Source organism: Bison bison, unplaced genomic scaffold, assembly GCF_000754665.1.
Source record: "Bison bison bison isolate TAMUID 2011002044 unplaced genomic scaffold, Bison_UMD1.0 scf7180017864324, whole genome shotgun sequence".
NCBI classification, from domain to species: domain Eukaryota; kingdom Metazoa; phylum Chordata; class Mammalia; order Artiodactyla; family Bovidae; genus Bison; species Bison bison.
In genome coordinates this window covers 4,964,903-4,987,142 of record NW_011494896.1, presented here as the reverse complement: position 1 = coordinate 4,987,142, position 22,240 = coordinate 4,964,903, and the positions used below count along the sequence as shown (strand labels likewise).

General features: G+C 43.8%; 1 protein-coding gene across 5 annotated transcripts in view; it reads right to left on the bottom strand.

The window, feature by feature from the left end:
• Positions 1-22,240, bottom strand: part of DLG2 (discs, large homolog 2 (Drosophila)) — a 2,340,373-nt gene that overhangs the window by 72,786 nt on the left and 2,245,347 nt on the right. For all 5 annotated transcript variants that reach the window (XM_010853191.1, XM_010853193.1, XM_010853192.1 and 2 more), the window contains one exon: positions 5,080-5,256. In XM_010853191.1, coding sequence (XP_010851493.1) covers positions 5,080-5,256 — 177 coding nt within the window. The remainder of the gene's footprint in view (positions 1-5,079; positions 5,257-22,240) is intronic.

The window sequence follows — 22,240 nt, the reverse complement described above, 5'->3', positions numbered from 1 at the left end:
ACTGTGCCTGTGCCCCCCAGGCCCCGCTGCAGCGAGGACTGAAACACCACACAGGTTACTGGCCACAGGCTTGCAGGGAAGCTAAGTGAATGAACACTTCCTCAGTGCTAGCTGCAAGCTGCCATCTGAGAGCCCAGTTACTGTGGGGCAACGAATAGAGACGTGGGTTAAGAAACCGGGGAACACATCCCAGTTTGGCTCTTCAGAAACTATGTAAACTCAGGAAAGAAAGATTCTGTGCTAAGAGCCCAGGTTTAGAAATCACACAAATATGCACTGGAATTCTCCATCTGCCACCTACTAGCTCTGTGACTTAGGGTAGGTCACTTAACCTCTTAGGATCTCAGGTTTCATGAGACTGGTGAAATTAGGATATTAAGACAGGTTTGAAAAATTATGGTGAATATTAAATAATACTAAAAATGGTTAGTACAGTATTTGAAAGGTATAAGAGCTTCTTGTCAAGGGCTTCTAGTATACCTTTTGGGTAGTGAAAAGCCATCTGGTCTTGCTACAGAGAGACCTAGGCCAGTGGCTGACTGTGCATCCTTGGGGAAGTTACTTGACTTCTCTGTCTTCAGTTTCCTTATGAAGCTTTTGTGAAGATTAAAGAAAATCTTATATTTGAAAGCACCAGCATAATATATGGTTTATCATCATATGGAATTCACTCCTCTGTCTGCTGCCCTTCCACTTCCCTTGGTACCTGCTATGGACTGAATGTTTGTGTCCACACAAAATTCCTATGTTGAAGCCTCAACCCCCAGGGTGGTGGTCTATGGTGGTGAGGCACTGGGAGGTAATAAGGTCATGAGGGTGGAGACCTCATGAATCAGATTAGTGGCCAAAAAGAAGAGACAGGAGAGAAAAGAGCGCTCTCTCTCTCTCAGCCACATGAGAAAATAGCAAGAGGACTGTCTGCAAACTAGGAGGAAGGTCCTGTCTCTGGGAAGCTGAATGGCTAGTGCCTGGATTTTGAACTCCAGAACTGCAAAATATACATGTCTGTTGTCCAAGTCACCCCATGAACGGTGTTCTGTCACAGCAGCCGGAACTAAGACAGCACCTTTATTTACACGATAGCCCCCCGTCCTCACCCGTGTAACTGTGCCAGAGTTACATGCTGGTCCCACAAACACCGGCTCCAGGCGGTGACCTGATGACAGCACTTGGCACACAGATGGTGCTCATGCGGTGCTTGCTGAACTGAGTTTTGTCAATTCTTATTTCTATAATGTTGGGTGGCAGGAATTGCATATGAGTTAAGAGCATTATAGCCTGGAATCAAATCCCAGTTATGCCGTTTATTAGCTGGGCAATTCCAGGCAAGTAAATTAACCTCTCTCTGCTTCAGTCTCCTGGTTTGTAAAATGAGGATAATTATATTACCTTCCCCATAGGGTTGTAATGAGGTTTAAATAAGTTAATTAATTATAAAGGGCTTACAACAGTGTCTAGCATGTTCAAGGAACATTTATTTAAATAAAATTTATTTACCAACTTCAAAAAGGAGAGAGGGAAAAGGCAATGATTTTCATACTCTTCATCTTATGGTTTCATTGAAAGGATTAAATGGAATCATCAATAGAGTACATTTTTATGAAGGTTAAAGTCATACACTGATGTTATCCATTATGAAATTTTTCCAAACTGGCTCTAGGAGCTGAACTATAATTCCTCTCTGGCCTCTAACTGAAAACGGTCCAGAGAAGAATTAAGGATTGAAAAAAATAACCCTAATCTAATAATAAATCATATGCATACCAGCAACCATTTATTCTGAGCTATAGTTGTAAGATGCTGAATGCAGTATAAAATGAGAGTGCCTCCTTTAGAAGATAAGCATTAAAGAGCAGCCCTAGGGAAGGCTCATGACAGATCTTAAATTGCATTAAGGTAAGTGCACAAGAATGCTTTGTGGGATATGATTATAAGTGATTTTTATTTCTTCTTGATACTTTTCTAAATTTTCCCATTTTCTACAATGAAATGTGTTACTTTTATAAACACATAAAACAATCATAGTAACATTTTTGGAAAGAGTTACCATCCTAAGGAGAAAATTTAATAGAAATTCATGTACAGCCATACAACACATACACACACACAGATGAGATGGACAGTACTGCACCCTTTATGAGCAAGAATGCAAATGTCAACATTAGAGTCATGAGACACACTTCTTCTCCAGGCCAGCATGGTGGTTAGGATGGTTTTCTCCTAAAATATTTGCTGCTGCTGCTGCTAAGCCACTTCAGTCGTGCCTGACTCTGTGCGACCCCATAGACAGCAGCCCACCAGGCTCTTCTGTCCATGGGATTCTCTAGGCAAGAATACTGGAGTGGGCTGCCATTTCCTTCTCCTAAAATATGTGAGAGAGAGCCAATTCAAGAATGACCTCCAGCAGGCAGAAAATTACCCAGAAGGGCTGATACTGAGAATGTTCCTTGGGGGACAGTGATGTGCAATTGAACAAATGAAGGATTATTGACAAGACTGGTTAGAATCACAGAATCTCAGGGTTGGAAAGTGACAGAAAATTATGTAGCTCAGCTGTTCCACTCAAAGCTTGCTTCCCTTTGATAATACTTAGTGCCCTGGAATCGTCTGTTATCAGAATCACCTAGAGGGACATACACACAAATACAGACCTCCAGATGGGCTGAGTCAGAGTCACTCTGTGTGTCAGTGTGTGTGAGGGAGAAAGTGGGCGTATCTTACGTTTTCATAACGTTCCCTCGGTGTCAAAGCCGTTATCCTCATTCACTGTCTTCCCAGGTGACCCATACCATCTCTAGGCAGCTCCAACTACTAAAAGGATTTCCTTAAAATTACTTGAAATCTCTTTTCAGACAGCTTTCCTTCTCCACCCCATTTCTACCCATATTCAACAAGATGGCTCCTCCTTCTACAGAACAGCCCTGCAGACAGTTCTGATTAATCACATCAAAGCAAACCAAAATGCTTGCTGCCTTATTTTTCAAAAATAAATGGAAGTGGAGAAACAGAATATATACTACTCCTGGGAGTTACTGCTTCAACTTCAGAAAACACAAAAAACTACAAACTCAGAATGTCCTCTCAAAGCAATGTCAGGCAATTATGCAGTAGCCCACAGGTTTGGATGGTAAAGAATCTGCCTGCAATGCAAGAGACTTGGGTTCAATCCCCAGGTTGAGAACATCCCCTGGAGTAGGAAATGGCAAACCATTCCAGTATTCTTGCCTGGAGAATTCCATGAACAGAGAAGCCTACGGTCCACGGTGTTGCAAAGAGTCGGATGTGACTGAGGGACTAACATTTTCACTTGTACTTCCAGGAGTTTAGAGAACTCTCTGCTGGTGGGAGATCCACAGGCCCAGGCTTAGAGGGTGGGGACGGAGACAGTCACGTTGCCCCGCTCTCCTCACATTCATCCTGGGCTGTGTGGCCACCGGCAGGAAAAGATGGGGGACCAATCTTCTCTGAGGTTCAAATGGCCCACAGTTATTCTTGGGAGAATTTCCATCTTCCCACTGTGGTTGGCGCTACCTCAGTCACTGGGTCACTTTGTGTGCAGCAGCATTTGAATACTCAGCTTCAGGAGGACTTTCTACAAAGGTATTTGGGATGTTAGGATTCAAGGAGAAGAGCCCTTTGTGGCTTGACTTTATTCAAAAAGTGACTGTTTTGAATAAACATTATTCCTGACTTTGACTTCATACCATCTTGTCTCTAGGGAGCAGATCATTTGTTTCTCAGACAGTATCTTGGTGCCAAGAGGATACTCATGGGAAGAAGAGTTCCTTTCTAGAGGTGATGGACAGAAGCTGCTGGGGACAGATGAAGGACGCAGTTGTTCTGAAGTTTATTCCTGCCTTTCAAGAGCAGAGTTGAGGAAATGCTTAGAAGAGAAAGAACATAATATTCCTTTTCTTTTCTTTTGAACTTTTAGTTGTATATTGGGGTATAGCCAATTAACAGGGCTTCCCTGGTGGCTTCTGCAATGCAGGAGGCATGGGTTCGATCCCTGGGTCAGAAGATCCCCTGGATAGGGAAATGGCAACCCACCCCAGTATTCTTGCCTGGAGAATACCATGGACAGAGGAGCCTGTCCCCACAGTCCATGGGGTTGCAAAGAGTCCGACGAGACTGAGCCCTAACACTTCACTTCATAGCTGATTAACAACTGTGATCGTTTCAGGTGAACAGCGAAGGGACTCAGCCATACATATACTAGAACATAACAGTCTTGACTTAGGAAATATATACAGAACTAAATATCTGAGTGGAAGCTGGTTGGGGTGGGGACCAGGAGTAACTGAAGCTGTAAATAAACCTCTTTATGTAAACCCACTCTTTGGAACTCACCAGATGTTTAACAGCTCACAGCTCAAGTATCTAATTTTGTTTTTTATTCCTCCAATGAAACTAGCCTTTAACTTTTTTTAATTGAAGTATAGTTGATTTACAATGTTGTTAATTTCTGCTGCACAGTGAAGTGGTTCAGTTATACACACGTACACATTCTTTTTAAATATTCTTTTCCACAATGGTTAATCATAGGATAGTGAATATAGTTCTCTGTACTAGACAGGACCTTGTTGTTTATCGTCAAGTATCTGATTCTGGATTGGAGTTTTTTAGTCTTTTCCCATCAATGTTTAGACAAAATACAAAGCCAGAACCTCAGCTTTGAAAATGTCCTGTTTTACTTGTCTTTCACCTGGACTTTCTATAAAATAACCCAGTAAATGATGAACCTCTGAAGTAACCCCTCTGAGTCTGTAAGTCAGCATACAAGCTGATAAGCATACCCCTGAACATATGAAAGCCCGCAAGTTTTAGGAAGGCAGAATAAGCAGATCCTCTTTCTTGCTTTATGCTGTATCACGGTTACCAGTTTGGGTAAAAACCTAACATGAGAAGAGTGAGAATATTTAATCTGTGTCCCCTGTCCCTGCTGACAATTTCTGTACAGACTGACTTAACCCACTCAAACACATCCTGGGAACAGTCTGCCACATCTTCATCTCCCCTCCCCTCCACACCCCTGGGGAGGTGAACAGCAAATCCTCGGGATCGGAAGGGCCTCCTTACCTCCGCTTGCTGGGGATGACCCCCATCTCCTCACTGTCGCCCTCCAGCGTGACCCTCCTGGCTTGCCACCACTCGTCATCAGAGGCGTTGATAACGTGGAGAATATCTCCGTATTTAAAACTAAGTCCTTGACTTGGCAGCCCACTGTCCTTGCTTTTGTCATAGTCAAACATGGCTCTGGAAGAAATGACATAAGAGAACACTATTAGGAATCTGTGGCAGCTCAGATCTCGGAGTCATCATTTTGATTATTCACTCTTGTCCTGAGAACCCACGGGCTGCTGGGTACCCACTCCCAGGACTAACCCCTGGAATCCCAGTCAATGTTCCCACTGCTTTGGTCACAAATCAAGGGTACTTCTTACTTCTCTTGGAGGTTGCAAGGGCAGCCTATTAGGGCCCTTAACCTGGGGTTCTGCTCACTGGTAGATGCCAGACTCAGGGAGTGGAGAGAGAGGAGGGGGAATGGGGAGTTAGTGTCTAATGGGAACAGAGTTTTCATTTCAGAAAGGTGAAAAATTCAGGAGATGGATGGTGGTAAGAATTGCATAACAATCTGAATGCACTTAGTGCCCCTGAACTGTACAGTTAAATATGGCTAAAATAGTATGTTTTATATTATTTGACTTTGCCACAATAAAAAAACATATTAAAAAACCCTGGGATACTGCTTCTTGGAGATCATCACATGCAACAAGCTGATAATGGAAGATGATAAAGGTAGGTTAGTACCTTACTGAGATTTTTTTTCTCTCTCACTACAATCAAATTTTATAAATAACTATAAAGAAGGAAATAATGAAGAGAATGATGGGCATCTTTCTGAATGCAGCATTTTGTGTGATGAACAAATCTTCTCAGATAGATCAGACTGCTTCCACAGAATACCAAGCCTACCTTGTCATTGCATTTATCACTCTGAATTGTAATTCTTGCTGTATGTATCATGTTTTCCCCACTAAAGAGTCTTTACTGAGACTTCGCTAAGCCTAACGCTGTAATATGCATGACTGGTGGGGTAAAGGAGTTGGAAGCAGAATTAAATGATGACCAAGACCTTAGCTCTTGCCCCCGGGCAGCTGACAGTTTGTCTCAAGTCCTACCCTGTCCACCTCTTCCTGTGTCTCCCACAAACGGTCACCACACACACACCACCTGTCATTTCCCTGGAGACGCAGACTTTGCCATGTCCTTATTTATTTCCCCTTTGATTCTATTCTAACAATTTCCTTAGAATGCAGCCACTATGCAAGCAAAACCAGCTAGACTTGGTGGACAGATTTGTCTAAAATCACTGAGGGACTGAGTGTGATTCTTTTTCTTTCTTTTCCCCCATCTCATGAAAGAAATGTCACCTCTGCTGTCGTGGCAACCCAAATGAGTTGAAGGCATCAGCCCTCAAATACTGCAGGAAAAGCTGAATTACTTGCAACACAGCCCCTTCTTCCATTAACTCTGTCCCCAAGTGGTGGAATATGGTGAGGGGGGTGTCTCAGCTCCTAGAATGACTCATTTCCACCTTAACCATCCACATCTTCCTTACCAAAGACTTCACAAAACCCTCACCAGGAAAAGGGGGCTGAGAGGAGGCAGAGACCCACTCCTGACTCTGTCACTTCTCTGGCTGGCTGATGAGACACAAGTTAACATTCCAGAACCACAGCTTTCTAAATGCAAAATGAGTCCAATAACTATATTCACATGGAGCTGTTGTGAGCTTTAATGAAGTAACATATTGGATGCATCCGGCAGAATGTAGTCTAATAGTGGCTGAGAAAACAAACTCAGGGGCTACACTGTTAGGGCTGTGTTCTGGTCCTGGTACTTCTCTCTTACTAGTCATATAGCTGGTAGCCCAGGCATACTCCTGAGCACCTCTGAGGACTCAGTTCCCCCGTATATAACATACTGATGACAACAACGGAGATAACAGCGCCTCTATCACGGGATTGTCCTATGGATGAAATGCTGCCTAAGGAAATGCATGTGAAGCATACACAGAAGTGCCCACACATAGTGACAGTCATTAAGTGTGAACCGTTGTTGCTGTTGTTATACACTTCCTTTCCCCTTTTGAGTGTATACTTATAAACATCCTTTCTATGGATTCTACTCTGTGCAAAAACAGACTGGCATACCAATCCCAAGACTGCATCCCTGAAAAGGCCTGCTTACAAGGACGGCCCTTGGCTGACATTTGGGAACTCAGCTTTTGGGAGGCTTCTTTCCATTTCCTATTAAGAATGGCTTACTGTGCCTAAACTGCCTATAATAAACAGGATCATTTAAGGTGAACACTTGCTTTTCCTCTGGGAGCCTGGAATTGCGGTAGGTGCCAGGCAGAGAGGGCGCCTGTGTGAGCAGCCCCAAATACAATCCCTGGACACTGAGTCTGTTAGGAGCTTCCCTGGTAGACAACGTTCTACACCTGGTGTCACAATCAATTGCTGGAGGAATTAAGCATGTCCTTCCTGACTTCACTGGGAGAGGACTCCTGGAAGCTGGCACCTCATTTCCTCTGGATTTTGTCTCATGCTCTTTTCCTTTTGCTGAGTTGACTTTGTATCCACTTTCTGCAATAAATCATAGCCATGAAGATGAGAGTCTGACAAGCCCTCCTAGGTGGGAGTCTTCAGGACCCCTGACACTCACTCCATAGATTGGAAACCATATTCACATACACTTTCTCATTTGTGCCTCAATCCATTCCCAGAAAGAATGTACAACGGATACAGTACTTAGCATCCCCTTTTTACAGGTGAGGGGCATACCGGGCGAGGCCCCCTCCAACTAACACAGGATACGTGGCTTAGAGGCAGCAACTGGGGCTGGAGTGCTGTTCTCTTGGTCCTAAGTCCTAGTTCAGTGGTCTCCACCTTGCCCCTGACCCCACCCCAGTCTGGGAGGTGGTGAAGGTGGTGGCAAGGGGGCAAGGATGAGAATCATGATGACAAGTATTATTCATGCCCACCTTAGGGGGCCTGGCCCCTTGTGTTCATCGTCCTACATTTGACATCATTATAACCTGAATGGTAAATATTAGTATCTCTGTTTAACAGATGGGAGAGGAGGTTCAGGAAGTTCAGAAACCTGTCCCAGGTCACAAGTAAACACGTGGTAGAAACTGAACCTAGAATAAGGCCTGACTCCAAAATGCACATCCCTGGTTATTTCATCACAGTGCCCAGGACTCGGCCATACCAGGAAATTCTAATCTTCCCTTCAGAGCTGACCACCTCTTCTCCCCCAGATCCCTGAAGTTCCCTTACGGCTCAGCTCCCGTCCCTTGTATTCCTTATCTTAAGGTCCCCAAACCTCTAGTTTGGCTCCAGGTTCTTCTGGATGTAAAGTGTGAGGACTGGAGGTAGAAAAGCCATCAGGAAAGCTGGCAGGTGGTGGCCAAGAAGGCAGGCTCTAGGGTCAGACTACTTGGGTTTGAAACTTTTTAACTGTGATCTTAAACAAGGTACTTAACGTCTCTGCATTTCAAGCTTTCTTAATTATAAAATGGCATAGTAATAACACCAGCCACCTTGAAGAGCTGTGGTGAGGATTACATGAAATAATACACGTGAAGTATTATAACACAGCCTGACAGTAGCAAGTGCTCAATAAATGCTAGCTGATACTACTATGATAATTATTCTGAAAAATGCACTGGGATTTGAATTCCAGTTTCTGAGTCCCAACTGTGCCACTTAGAAGCTGTCTTATGGACTGTGTACAAAGATATCTAAAACTTCTCTGTATCCTCAAGACCCAGTATAGTGCTGGGTACAAGGCAGACCTTCAGAAAGATCTATGGAAATACTTTGGATGATCTTTGAAAGCCCCTGGTGACTCAGACTGGTAAAGAGTCTGGCCTGCAAAGCAGGAGACCTGGGTTTGAGCCCCAGGCTGGGAAGATCCCCTGGAGAAAGGAATGGCAACCCACTCCAGTATTCTTGCCTGAAGAATTCCATGGACAGAGGAGCCTGATGGGCTACAGTCCATGGGATGGCAGAGTCCAACAGAACTGAGGGACTAACACTTTCACTTTGAAAGCTCCACTTCTTTGAAGTCTCAGTGTCCCGGTCTGTAAGGGGAGGGCAGCCGAAACCAATCACAAAGGTCCTCAGCAGGTGATCTATTCATTCTCCTGAGCTCCATTCTAGTCTCAAATCGTCTTTTCAAGAAAACACTTATTTACTTGGCTGCGCTGGGTCTTAGTTGCAACATGCAGGATCTTTGGTTGCGGCATGGGAGCTCTTAGTTGCGGCATGTGGGATCTAGTTCCCTGACCAGGGATTGAACTTGGGCCTGCATTGGGAGCATGGAATCTTAGCCACTGGACCACCAGGGAAGTTCCCCCAAGTATTCCTGAGGGGAGATTTCCCACCCTTGGGATCAGCAACACGCTTTCTCCATGAGTTCTATTATCTTGGACAAACTGCCTCTGTAGGATCACATTGATTCAGACTCGCCAGGTCCCTAAAAATAAGCAGCTGACACATTTCAGCAGCTCCTGGCTCCTTTGGATATTAATGGATCATCACATCTGGGGAAGAGGCTACAGTGCCCCGTCACATATTTTAAAAAGCGATAAGCTGCTTTTAATTTGCTTTATGTGCTAATTCATCACAGCAACTTTTATAAAATGCTATTAAGACTCACACTTTCCACCCAGGGTGCTTTTAACAAGTCCATTAGACAAGTGGAATTAGACATGAATAATGCAACGGCTCTCCCATCCCTCCCGCCCCTCCTGCATTTCAACATGTGGCGGCCCCTTGCCCACCGGGGAAGCCTAGGGAGGGAGGGCTGAAGCAGATGCTTGTCCTCCTGGCTGGCCAACCTGGTTGTGCAGACCTAGGTACCAGACCGAAATTGTGCTTAGTAAGTGTCCCACAATGTGCTAAAGACATTCTGTTCATCGTCTCCCTCAATTTGCTGGGTTTGAGCCAACATACCAGTTACACACCAAGCTTTGGAGAAAGGAAAGATCTGGTGTTAAGTTCCAACTCTGTCATTGCTAGTTGTGAATTTTAGGTCTGTGGCTTAACCTCTTAGATGACACTCTTAACCAGAGACGACCATTCTCTCATTGATCAAATGCAGATAACGATGGCACGAACTCACAAGACCGTTACGGAGATACTGCTATGGCACGGTGCCTGTAAAGTTCCCAAGACCTGCACAGAATGAATCCCCTTCGTTATTATTTCTGTTAACAATCCTGCCATGTCAGCGTTTTGGATCTCATAAAAGAAATGAGAGTCAAAGAGCCGAAATGAAAAAAAGCTAGTAAGTGGCAGAATCAGGATTTAAACAAGACAGATGTGTCTGAATCAAAAGCCTGTGCTCTGACTGCAGAATTCAGCTTGGAGCTCCTGATCAGGAATGCAGTACTTAGATCTCATCCCCGAAGATTTCATGATCAGTGGACGGTCGCCTTGACGCTGGCACTGTGGACCAGACATCAGGAGAGAGGCGCATGCAGTTTACTGAGCACACACTCCGTTCTCACGCTGCCCTGCAGTGTGTGTCTTAGCCTTGTGCTGCAGACGAGGAAACACAAGCTCCGATAAATTAAGCAACATGTCCAGGGGTATGAGAGCTATCAAGGTGGGTTTCAGCTGCTATGCCCTATGCCTTTGTTCTTTAAGACGCTTTGGGGAAATAAGGTAAATTTACATGTGGCTGATGTTTATGTATCTCATTGAAGGTCACTCTGGGGCATCTTCCTCATCAATCCCCAAGCTCCTTCTCTGAGAGTTAAGTGTCCTTCTCGCATACTCTGATCTCATTCTGCTTTGTGCTTTTTAACATTTGCAAATTCTATTTTGCATGAGCATGGGGATGGGGGAGGTTCACATTCCTCCTAGCCCTAGAATCTACCCCATGAGAGATGATCAAGAAAAGTCATTTTCTGTTATTCAGTCTGTCACCTATGCCTGTCATAGGGTAATTCCTGAAATTCAATAGTTCACTTGCTTTCCTGTAAAGGCCTGGGCAGTTGGAAATAGCAGGTAAGGCAGGCCTGAGTGACACCCAGCATAGGCCTTTCTGGCTTTTGTAGGAAATGACAAACATGTGCACCATTCCTGTCTCAAGTCAGAGCATATCCATCCCGGGTGGAGGGTTACACGCAGCTCTGTACCGGTGACTTCTCACATCTCCTTGAGGAGCCATACACCACCCCTGTGGATGAGTCATCGTGCCCAAACTCAGCTCCGTCAAGGCCACTTATTCTCCCATCCATCTCAATACTAAACTTCCCCCAGTAAAAACGGTGGTGAGAACCACCACCAAAATTGGTCTAATGGATGGGAACAGGCTAGCCTCTGCCAATCCTTGCTAAGAGGCCACTGACCATGATGCTACTGTTTATTGAATGGCTGCTGGGCACATAGTGAGCCTACAACATGTCAGGTGCTGTGCTGGGTATTTATTATCTGTGATTCAAAAGATAACCTTTAAGACTTTGGAACAGTCATGTACACACTGTAATATTTAAAATCGATAACCAACAAGGACTTACTCTATAGCACAGGAAACTCTTCTCAATGTTATGTGGCAGCCTGGATAGGAGGGAGTTTGGGGGGAGGATGGATACATGCATATGTATGGCTGAGTCCCCTGTTCACCTGAAACTATCACAACATTGTTAATTGGCTATATCCCAGTAAAAAATAAAAGCTTGAAAAAAAAAGGCCACTTAAAATGCAAGCACTGTTCCCATTTTACGGAAGGGTAAATAGACTCTGTGCCATGGACTGTGGTATCACATGGGTTATACCACTTAATCACTAATAACCTAGTAAGGCAGGTTTGTGCTCTTTAAAGACAGTCTTCAACACGCCAGTGTTTCCTTTTATGTGAGGGGGCTATTGGGAAAATGCCAATTTCTACTGGACCCAAGGCACCAGGCAGTCACTGTCATGATGGAAGATGGAACTAATTGGGCACCAACCAGAGGTCCTCACAGTCTGGGCCTCTGCACATCGGTGGCATTTTGATCATAATCAGGGAGGAAGCATCATTTCCGGGGGCAACAACTCTGGCTCTCTGTTTCTCCCGAGTCTCCAGCACTCCCAATTCCCCAAGGGATGTGGCATGAGCCGATTTCACATGTCTGGAGGTCTGCAAATTGATCATTTCAGACAACTCATCGTCAGAGTCTCCAGGGACGGGGCCCATTCCAGGCTGCCTTCTCTCCCAGGGTGTCCTATCATCTGTCAGGTTGCTTTACATGGCAGCACCGACCGACAGGCCCCCATCAGAGGGAAGCAGAGGCAAATCTGGACCTGCACAAAGGCAGGCTCGACAGACCACAGCGAATGGCACTTCAGTTTTCAGGGCTGGGTGAGGCAGTAAAGATTAATCATCTTAAAACCACTGTCTTTTCCCTCAAATGCCATCAGCTGGCTACTCAGCAAATGAAATATGGGAAAGAAGAAGATGACTAGGATGAATAGCCCATGTTTTATGACAGTTCTAAGAGCTCTTTATGTTCTGGCCTTGGTTTGTCAGACCATTGAGATATATTAATCAAGATATTCAGAAAGGCTGACAAAGCCCCAACTGTAGCCTTTTATTTCTTATCTGACCTAAAAACGCACAGCAAACTTTGGTATCTAATTTTTAGGGCCTTAGTGTCACAAATTAGTAAGCTTGCAGTGCATGCATGCTAAGTCGCTTCAGTTGTGTTCAACTCTGTGCGACCCTATGGGCTGTAACCTGCCAGGCTCTTCTGTCTGTGGGACCTCCAGGCAAGAATACTGGAGTGGATTGCCATGCAAATCCTGATTTGGAATTTCTTTATTGCTGATACCCAATTATCATCTAAATATTTAAATTTATATACAGAATATTTAAATTTATATGCCAAGATAGTGAGACCTCACATAGTCCTAGGTTCAAATAGTGGCTCTGCCAGTTAAGCTGCCATGTGATTTTCATGTATGTACCTCCGTCTCCAGAGATATAAAATAAAGGGCAAGAATCCTTATCAACAGAGTCCTCATGAGAATTACATGTATCAGAGCTTTTAGTACTCACTAAGAGCTCCAGGTGTGTTCACTGAGTCTAAAATCTAAACTTCTTCCCTGTAAATTCCACCCCTCTTCTAGTGTTGCTCACTGGAGCGTAAGTCAAGCAACCCTGTCTCTGCTTTCCTAAAACACTTTAAGTATTTACTGATTGACAAGTGATACCAGCTGATGTGGTGCTGGGCTTAGAAGAGGGTGTTGAAGAAAGTTCATTTCTCTCATGAGCAAATGAAAAAGGGGAGAAAGACATCCAAGAATAGTCCATACAACTATCCCAAATCCTTAGTGGCAGTTTATCCGGATCAATGATGAAATTCACATACCACAAAACCAAAACCAGACTCCTGGATAATGACTTCAGCTCCACCAATACTGAGTTTCTTTTTTTAAAAGTTTCTTTGTTTATGGACTTCAGGAAACCGTGGAAACTACCAGACTAGACTGAAGCAAGAGAAAATCTGGAATTAGGGAAAACTTCACCTCAAAATCTCATATATATCCATAAAGGCTCCCATTATTACCATTGAAAGAGGGCAGTTAGGAAAGACAGAAGATGGTTCCTTACTCACCTGGGAAAAACACTGAGTTCAGGATGTGATTTAATTTACATGCACGAGATAACAGTCATTTAAATATTAAAAGCAACAGTATTTACACAGTGCCTATTATGTGCCAATCATTGTTTTTTGCTGAGGACTCAGAATACACAAGAGGCTTGCTTCCTGTCCTCATGGAGCTTAATATTTGGTTGAGGATACCAGTAAGGGGTGGGCTTCCCTGGTGGCTCAGAGAGTAAAGAATCTGCTTGCAATGAGGGAGACCAGGGATTGAACTCCAGTTGATCCCCTAGAGAAGGGAATGGTGACCTACTCCAGTTTTCTTGCCTAGAGAATTCCATGGACACAGGAGCCTGAAGGGCTACAGTCCATGGGATTGCAAAGAGTTGGACATGACTGAGCGACTAACACTTTCATTTTTCATGAATATGGGGTATATTCATTCACCTACTCATTTATTCATTCAGCAAATCTTTATTGAACATGTACCAAGGATGATTCTAGGAACTCGGGGTCTATTGGTGAATGAAAACAAGACAAAATTTCATGACTTCATGGAGCTTATATTTTAGTAAGAGAAGATGGGCAAAAAACAATAAACCTAATAAATAATCAAAGAGTATATTAAGTTAGGAGTAGCTAATTGGTGATAGAACAAGTTAAAAATAGAACAAAGTAAGAGGTATCAGGATTTTGAGATGGGGAAGAATTGTGGTGGTGGTGAAGGCTGCATTTATAAATAGGGAGCTCATTTTATCATTGACAAAGGAAGCAAAAATAAAAAATGGAGAAAAGACAGTCTCTTCAACAAATGATGCTGGGAAAACTGGTCAGCTACGTGTAAAAGAATGAAACGAGAACACTTTTTAACACCATACACAAAAATAATCTCAAAATGGATTAAAGACCTAAATGTAAGACCAGAAACTATAAAACTCTTAGAGGAAAACAGAGGCAGAACACTGTCTGACATAAATCAAAGCAAGATCCTCTATGACCCACCTCCCAGAGTAATGGAAATAAAAACAAAAATAAACAAATGGGACCTAATTAAACTTAAAAGCTTATGCACAATGAAGGAAACTATAAGCAAGGTGAAAAACAGCCCTCAGAACGGGAGAAAATAATAGCATCTGAAACAAATGACAAAGAATTAATCTCTAAAATATACAAGCAGCTCATGCAGCTCAATACCAGAAAAACAAACAACCCAATCAAAAAGTGGGAAAAAGACCTAAACAGACATTTCTACAGATGGTTAACAAACACATGAAAAGATGCTCAACATCACTCATTATTAGAGACATGCAAACCAAAACCACAATGAGGTACCATTTCATGCCAGGCAGAATGGCTGTTAGAAAAAAGTCTACAAACAATAAATGCTGGAGAGGGTGTGGAGAAAAGGGAATCCTCTTATACTGTTGGTGGGAATGCAAACTAGTACAGCCACTATGGAGAACAGTGTGGAGATTCCTTAAAAAACTGGAAATAGAACTGCCATATGACCCAGCAATCTCACTGCTGGGCATACACACCGAGGAAACCAGAAGGGAAAGAGACATGTGTACCCCATTGTTCATCGCATCACTGTTTATAATAGCCAGGACATGGAAGCAACCATTGGCAGACAGATGGATAAAGAAATTGTAGTACAATGGAATGTTACTCAGCTATAAAAAGGAATGCCCTTGAGTCAGTTCTAATGAGGTGGATGAACCTAGAGCATATTGAATGGAGTGAAGTAAATCAGAAAGAGAAAGACAAATACTGTATATTAACTCATATATATGGAATTTATAAAGACAGTACCAATGATCTTATATGTAGGGCAGCAAAGGAGACACAGATGTCAAGAACAGACTTTGGACTCTCTGGGAGAAGGTGAGGGTGGGATGATTTGAGAGAGTAGCACTGAAACATGTACATCACCACATGTGAAATAGATGACCAGTGCAAGTTTGATTCATGAAGCAGGCACCCAAAGCTGGTGCTCGGGGACAACCCAGAGGAATGGGGCGGGCAGGGAGGTAGGAGAGGGGTTCAGGATGGGAGGAACACATGTATACCTGTGGCCGATGCATGTCGATGTATAGCAAAAGCCTTCACAATATTGTAGTTATTTTACAATTAAAATAAATTAATTTAAAAAATAATAAATAAATAGGGTGTTCAAGGTAGGGCTCATTGAGCAAAACATCTGAGGGGAGGCTTGAAGAAGACAAGGGAGTTGGTCATGGTGGGCTCTGAGGAAAGTGTTCTAAGAAGAAGAAACAACCAGTGCAAAGGCCCTAAACATAGTTAAAATCGGGCATAATAGGCAATATCTTGAGAGTTACCATGAGGTGCCACAGGATGTCAGGGCAGGAACCCCTGACATGTGTTCAGAAAGGAGTTCAGGAACAAAGGAACGACTCTCCCAGACCTATTAGCTGAGACTTGGTAGCACCTGTCCCACCCCACCCAGCTGAGCAGGCATGTGTCTAACAGGAGCCCCGCTGTGGTGACAGTGATCTCATGTCCTGAAGACTCCACTTTCTTCCCTCAGCCTCTCCACTTGTGAATCTCTCCTTGGAAGCATGCACATGAGCTGGGCCACAGAAGAGCCTCCTATCTTCTCTTGGATACATTCTACTACAACTCACACACTGTAGATGGAATTTTTCAGCCAAGAAGTTTTCTTAACATTGTTTAAAACGTTGAAGCATTAACCAGATATAAAGAAATAAGCATAAAATCATTCAATGAATTTCAATCTAGTCTTTGAGACTCGTGACTTTCCTGGAAACCCTCTGAGCCTATCCATTCCCCTCTCTGTACCAGGCTGCAACCTTGTACCAGGTCATCTTCTTGCACTTAGCAGGTGGCATCTCAGTTGGTTTGCCTGGGAGGCTATTTCCCTGCTAGACAGCTCAGCTCCTCAGGGTTAGGATAGTGTCTCTTTTGTCTTTGTGTCTCTCCCACAGAGCACAGAGGAGGAGGTGTTCATAACAGGAGGCTACATTGAACTGAATCAAATTTGAAACCCACATTCTGTGGTCCTGGGAGTGTGACTTCACCTCTTTGGGTTGCCTCATGTGTAAAATGGGATTTAAAATACTATATTTTATTAGTTTTAAGATGTGCCCTTTATTCATCCTCATATCTCAAAAGTTAGGATGTACCATCAACGCCACCTTGTATCCATAACTTAACGGACAGCGTCTTTGCTTTCTTTGTGACACACTATGTCTTACAATCAGTGACAGTGAATTCGGCGAGGTTCACTGAAACGTGGTAGGAACCATCTGACAGCTGTTGTGAGAACTGATGAATTAAGGGTGAAAGGCCCTCCGTATCAATATATGCACATATATGCACGTATTTATGGCTCTTGTGTTGTTATTTATCATGGGTCAGGTAGGGGCACCCTGCCTTTCTCTCTTCTTCCTGTACACATTTGCAAACCCCTGTGGTACTCTCTGCTCAATGACTGCAAAATGCTGACAGGCCAAATCCTGTGCCATAGCCTGACTTGCTCAGGAAGAGTTCTTTTCAGCAGTTCTGCTTAATCGAATGAAATGTCTACAGGGAATGCCCAGCCTTGGCCAGTAGTTCAGGAATTTAGGGAAAGAAAAAGGAACTCACAATATACAGAATATTAGTGTTTATACTTTTAGTATTCATAGATTCTGTGAATATTGTTAGAATCTTATTTCAACAGCACAAGCTTTTAACTTTAGCACTGAAGTCTCCATGCCAGAGCATTTTACATGCATTGCGTGTTAAGTTATTCATTCACTCATCTATTGAACCAGGCACCAGGATAATGTAAAGTATTGGCCAGATCTGGGAGACTTCTCAGCTGTACCATCTACTTGCTCTGTGGCTACAGTCAGGGTCCTTAGATTCTGTTTCTTATTGTGTGAAGACTAATTTCTGCCTGCCATGGACTGAACGTTTGTGTCCCCAACAAAATGCGTATGTTGAAAACTTACCCTCCAAAGTGGGTCCTTTGTGGGGTAATTAGAATTAGATATGGTCTAATTAGATATGGTGGATTAGCACCCTTAAAAGTCATGAGAGACTTGGCTTTTTCTTTCTCTCTATCATACAAGGATATGATGACAAATTAGCAAACTGAAACCCGGAAGAGGGCCTTCAACTGTGCTGGTGCCCTGATTTCAGACTTCCAGTCTCCTTTTCTCTGATGTTGATAAGTTGGTGGTTCTTTGTTGCAGCAGCTTGAACTGACTAAAGACACTGCCTACCAGATGCTGTCGGGTTGAAATGAGGTAACATATGTAAAACACCATACATACTACAATATGGTGTCTGGTGTATAGAGACTCAGAAAACTGCAAGAATAGTATGTCCTGGCACAGAAAACTGTGTTACAACTCAACTTTTATGGGGCGAAGTACCATTTTTTATTTTTAGCATCAATTTATCTATTTAACATTTATCTGGCTCTTCCTAAGTCACAGGCCTGGGGCTTGTGCTTCTACTGGAATTATGCGAGAGAGGCTGGAGTAGAGGCGTTTCCTGTGGGCCAGAGTGTTGGCCAATGGCTTGCTTTTCCTAAAGCTTTTCTCATTCCATTTGGTAAAGCAATCAGAGAGTTCTGTGGAACTGCTCTAAAACAGTCAACACACACAACTTTTAGATTGCGATGCCATGCATTCATTGCAGCCACAGTTAATAAACACCTATTATGTGCCAGGCATCATACTAAGTACTGGGGTTTTAGCGGTGAACAAGTAAAACAAGGTGTTCCTATGAAACTGAGGAAAGACAGATGTGAAAGAAATAATCACCAGTATGATACCTTAAAAAGCAGATGGGCAAATAACCCATGAGAGTATTCAGTGGAGAGAAACAGCCTACTCTGGGGAGAATGGGTTAGGCAGGCTTCCAGGAGGAGCTGTCTAACCTGAGACCCGCAGGATGAGCAGAGGCAGGGGGAGGGAACAGGCATCCGGGCGCTCCAGAGGAAGAAAGAGCAGCAGGGAGCCTGAAGGAAGACACTGTCCTGGATGGCCCAAAACGAGGCCAGAGAACAAGGAGAGGCTGGGACCCAGAGGGACCTTGTGAAATATACTTTCTCCTCTTCTAGGCACTGGGAGGCTGTTAGAGAATTTAAAACAGGATAGTGAGTTGATCAGACAGGCACTGCAAACATCTTTCTGGATGTAAAGTGGAAAGTGGGTTGGACAGAAGTGCACTGGGCAAGAGTTGATGCCGAGACCCCGGGAGCAGGCTGAGGGGGTAATCCAACGATGATGCCTCGACCAGGGTGGTGGTAATGGGGTGGACAGGGGTTCCAGACGTTTACTTTGGCCAGAATCTGTCTGTCTGTCCATCTCGCTCACTGCAATCTACGTGCAAAGTTTTATTACCAGAATACAATTTTTTTTTTTTTTCTTTAAAAGAAGGCTTCTGGAAACCTAATAATTAAACCTCTGACTGAAAACAGGGAGGCGAAACAGAACTCTGGCGTCTCTTCTACTTCAACTGCACAGCAGCCCAAAGGCCCCTAAGAAGAACCCGGGATTCCTTAAATCAGAGCGTGAAAAATCTTCAACCTAGTACATTATTCCCAAGCACTCTGAAGCAAAGAAATCTCTCTCTTCTTTTATTGATGCTACGACACCCCCAAACCCACCTCCAATTCCCAGAGAGGTTCATTTGTTTTCAAAATGGATGCTTGATGAAAATTCTCCTTGGAGCATTTTGGGACAGGTGAGCAATGCCTCCCTGAAATAACTAGAGATACACCAGGGTGTTTCAAACTCTACCTGGAGAACTCTGCAGGATGGAACTGTGACCAGTTCTCTCAATGAGAGAGAACAAATCACACTACAGAATGCATTTCAACAGATATTTATTGCATGTGTTGTGAGAAGACCCTTTTCTATTCTCAGAGGTTGTTTATATTGACAGGCAGAAGACAGTTCCTTTGAAGAAGAAAAATTTTCTTGTTAGACTGTCAACACTTTCTAAGAGAACAAGAGAAAGCTGCAGAGCACATCTAGTGGAGCGTGTGTGTGGACTGAGAGGAATCTGACAGTCCTTCTAATGAGAGGAGGAAGGAATGAGAAATTGCAGCTTGATATCATTTTTCACGTTAGCCAAGGCTGGGCTTGATAAAGAAGCCAATGGGAAACCCTTTAGTTGGCCAATCACATCTGATTGAAGTGTATAAACGGGGCAGGAAAGCATGAGATGAACTTGGCCATGCTAGTTATTCTGAGCATAGTCAGCACCCAGTGGAAGGTAAGCTTGGATGATGCCAGGGAAGACGTCTGGATGAGAAGCTAGAGGGGAGAACAATTCAGGCTGCTAGATTGAGCCCTGGAGAGTGGCCCTTCGAGCCAGTGAGATCCATGCTCTAATCATCAGCCTGTAATGTGAAGCCATGACTGTCCTTTCCCATCCCATGGTCCCATTTTTCAGTGATCATAACATTGCCTGGTGGAGAAGGCGATGGCACCCTACTCCAGTACTCCTGCCTGGAAAATCCCATGGGCGTAGGAGCCTGGTAGGCTGCAGTCCATGGGGTCGCTAGGAGTCGGACACGACTGAGCAACTTCACTTTGACTTTCCACTTTCATGCATTGGAGAAGGAAATGGCAACCCACTCCAGTGCTCTTGCCTGGAGAATCCCAGGGACGGGGGAGCCTGGTGGGCTGCCGTCTATGGGGTCGCACAGAGTCGGACACGACTGAAGCGACTTAGCAGCAGCAGCAGCAGCAACATTGCCTGGGGACCGCCTTGGAAAAAAATCCTCTGTCTGCTTTCTCTTCTCACCTGGGTCCCACAGTTTATTAAGTGCTTCTTAAATGCCCTCACTACTGTGTTCAGTGCTGAGGTAAAAAAGTAAGATGGTATTTCTGCCTTTACATAATATATGCCTAGTTTTGCTGTTTAGCCAAGAAGTCGTGTCCGACTCTTGCATCCCCACGGACAGTAGCCTGCCAGGCTCTGTCCCTGGCATTTCCCAGGCAAGAATACTGGCGTGTGTTGCCATCTCCTTCTCCAAAGGAGCTTTCTAACCCAGGGACTGAACCTGCGTCTTGCGCATGCAGGCACGTGTGTCCTGCGTCACAAATGGATTCTCTACCCCTGAGCATCAAGGAGTTTACTAAATGCAACAGTGGAAGCCGTACCATCTGTGGAGGACACCAAGCGTTGCCCACTCTGAATGGTGAACCACCCACTTCTAACGGATTGTTTGGATCTCATGCTTTGTAAGGATGCAGGCTGTTCTTGATGATGCCAAGGGTTGAGCCCCAGAGCAAAAGAAAAGGTCTTGTGACCTAAGCTCTTGGCAATAACTTTTAAGGCTGGAATTTCATCTGCCTTTAGGAACTTCCCATCACCTCTGATTTTGGCAGGGGTATCTGATACAAGTGTCAAAGAAATACTAATCTCTAGGCTGTCCATCACAGCCACACATTTGGCTGGAGTACTTTTTGCCTCGAATCAAAGGTTGGAAATGATAAACAAAACCAAACAAAACCCATAGAAGTGGCTTACAGGTATTTCATCACTTAGATTTAGGCATTACAGCAACTGGCAGTGGAATAATTAGGCAAAATGAATGCCTGATACCCATCAAAATTGCCAAAAGAAAGCAGGAATTGGGTTTTGAAGAAATGCCACACAGACGGGTAATTTGGGGTAGTAGGGAGCAAGATTTCCTGCTTTACAGATGGGTGAGCATCCTAAGGGAACCAATTTGTTGTGAAGTTAATCAAGGTAGACTGTTTGGCAAGAAAGAGGCTCATTGCTGAGGACAGATTTAGATCCATTCTGTCAGGAAGGAGTATCCACAAGGGGCCGTTTTCAAATCCATTTAATCAGTTAGGGAAGATGAAGTTACTGACATCGAGCAGGGGAAGGATATGAAATCTATAAAGTAGGCAAAGAAATATGTATTTGAGTGAAGCAATTTGTTTGATGATCCACAGAGATATGGGCTTTTGTAATTTCATGGTAGACTCACAAAGTTCATGATTTCTCTAAATTGGCTCTAGAGGTAGTCCCTTACTTAGACCGGTCTCCCACAGGGATTTCTTTTGTTTCTCCACCCTTGCTCTCCCTCCTTCCTTCCCTTTCCCCACTCCTTTGGTTGTTTTCAAAATCTGATGCATTTGATACTCTTTTGTGGCTTTAAGCCAGTAATGCTGTTTTGATAAAACTGTTACAGGTTTAAATTGTTTTAGTTTTATTGTTGTCTTCAGTTAGTCTTTTCTGACATATGACATGAAAATACCAGTTATTCGTTCTTTTTTCCAGGTAATGATGCCTTAGTCTATTATCTGCTAGCGTGGGTTCAAAAGGAAGAGGAAACAAGGAAAGAAACTCACAGTTACTGAGCACCTGCGATTGCCTAGACGTTAGAGCAGGCGCTTTACATATGTTGGCATTAAATAATAAGAGCATTGTGAATTAGTTATTAATCTCTCCGTTTTACAAACTGAAAAAATAAGGTTCAGGGATATTAAGCAATTTGACCATGGTTAACTGGTAGGCAAGTGGAAGACCTAGGAACTGAACCCAGATCTGCCTCTCACGTTGGGACTGTCCACT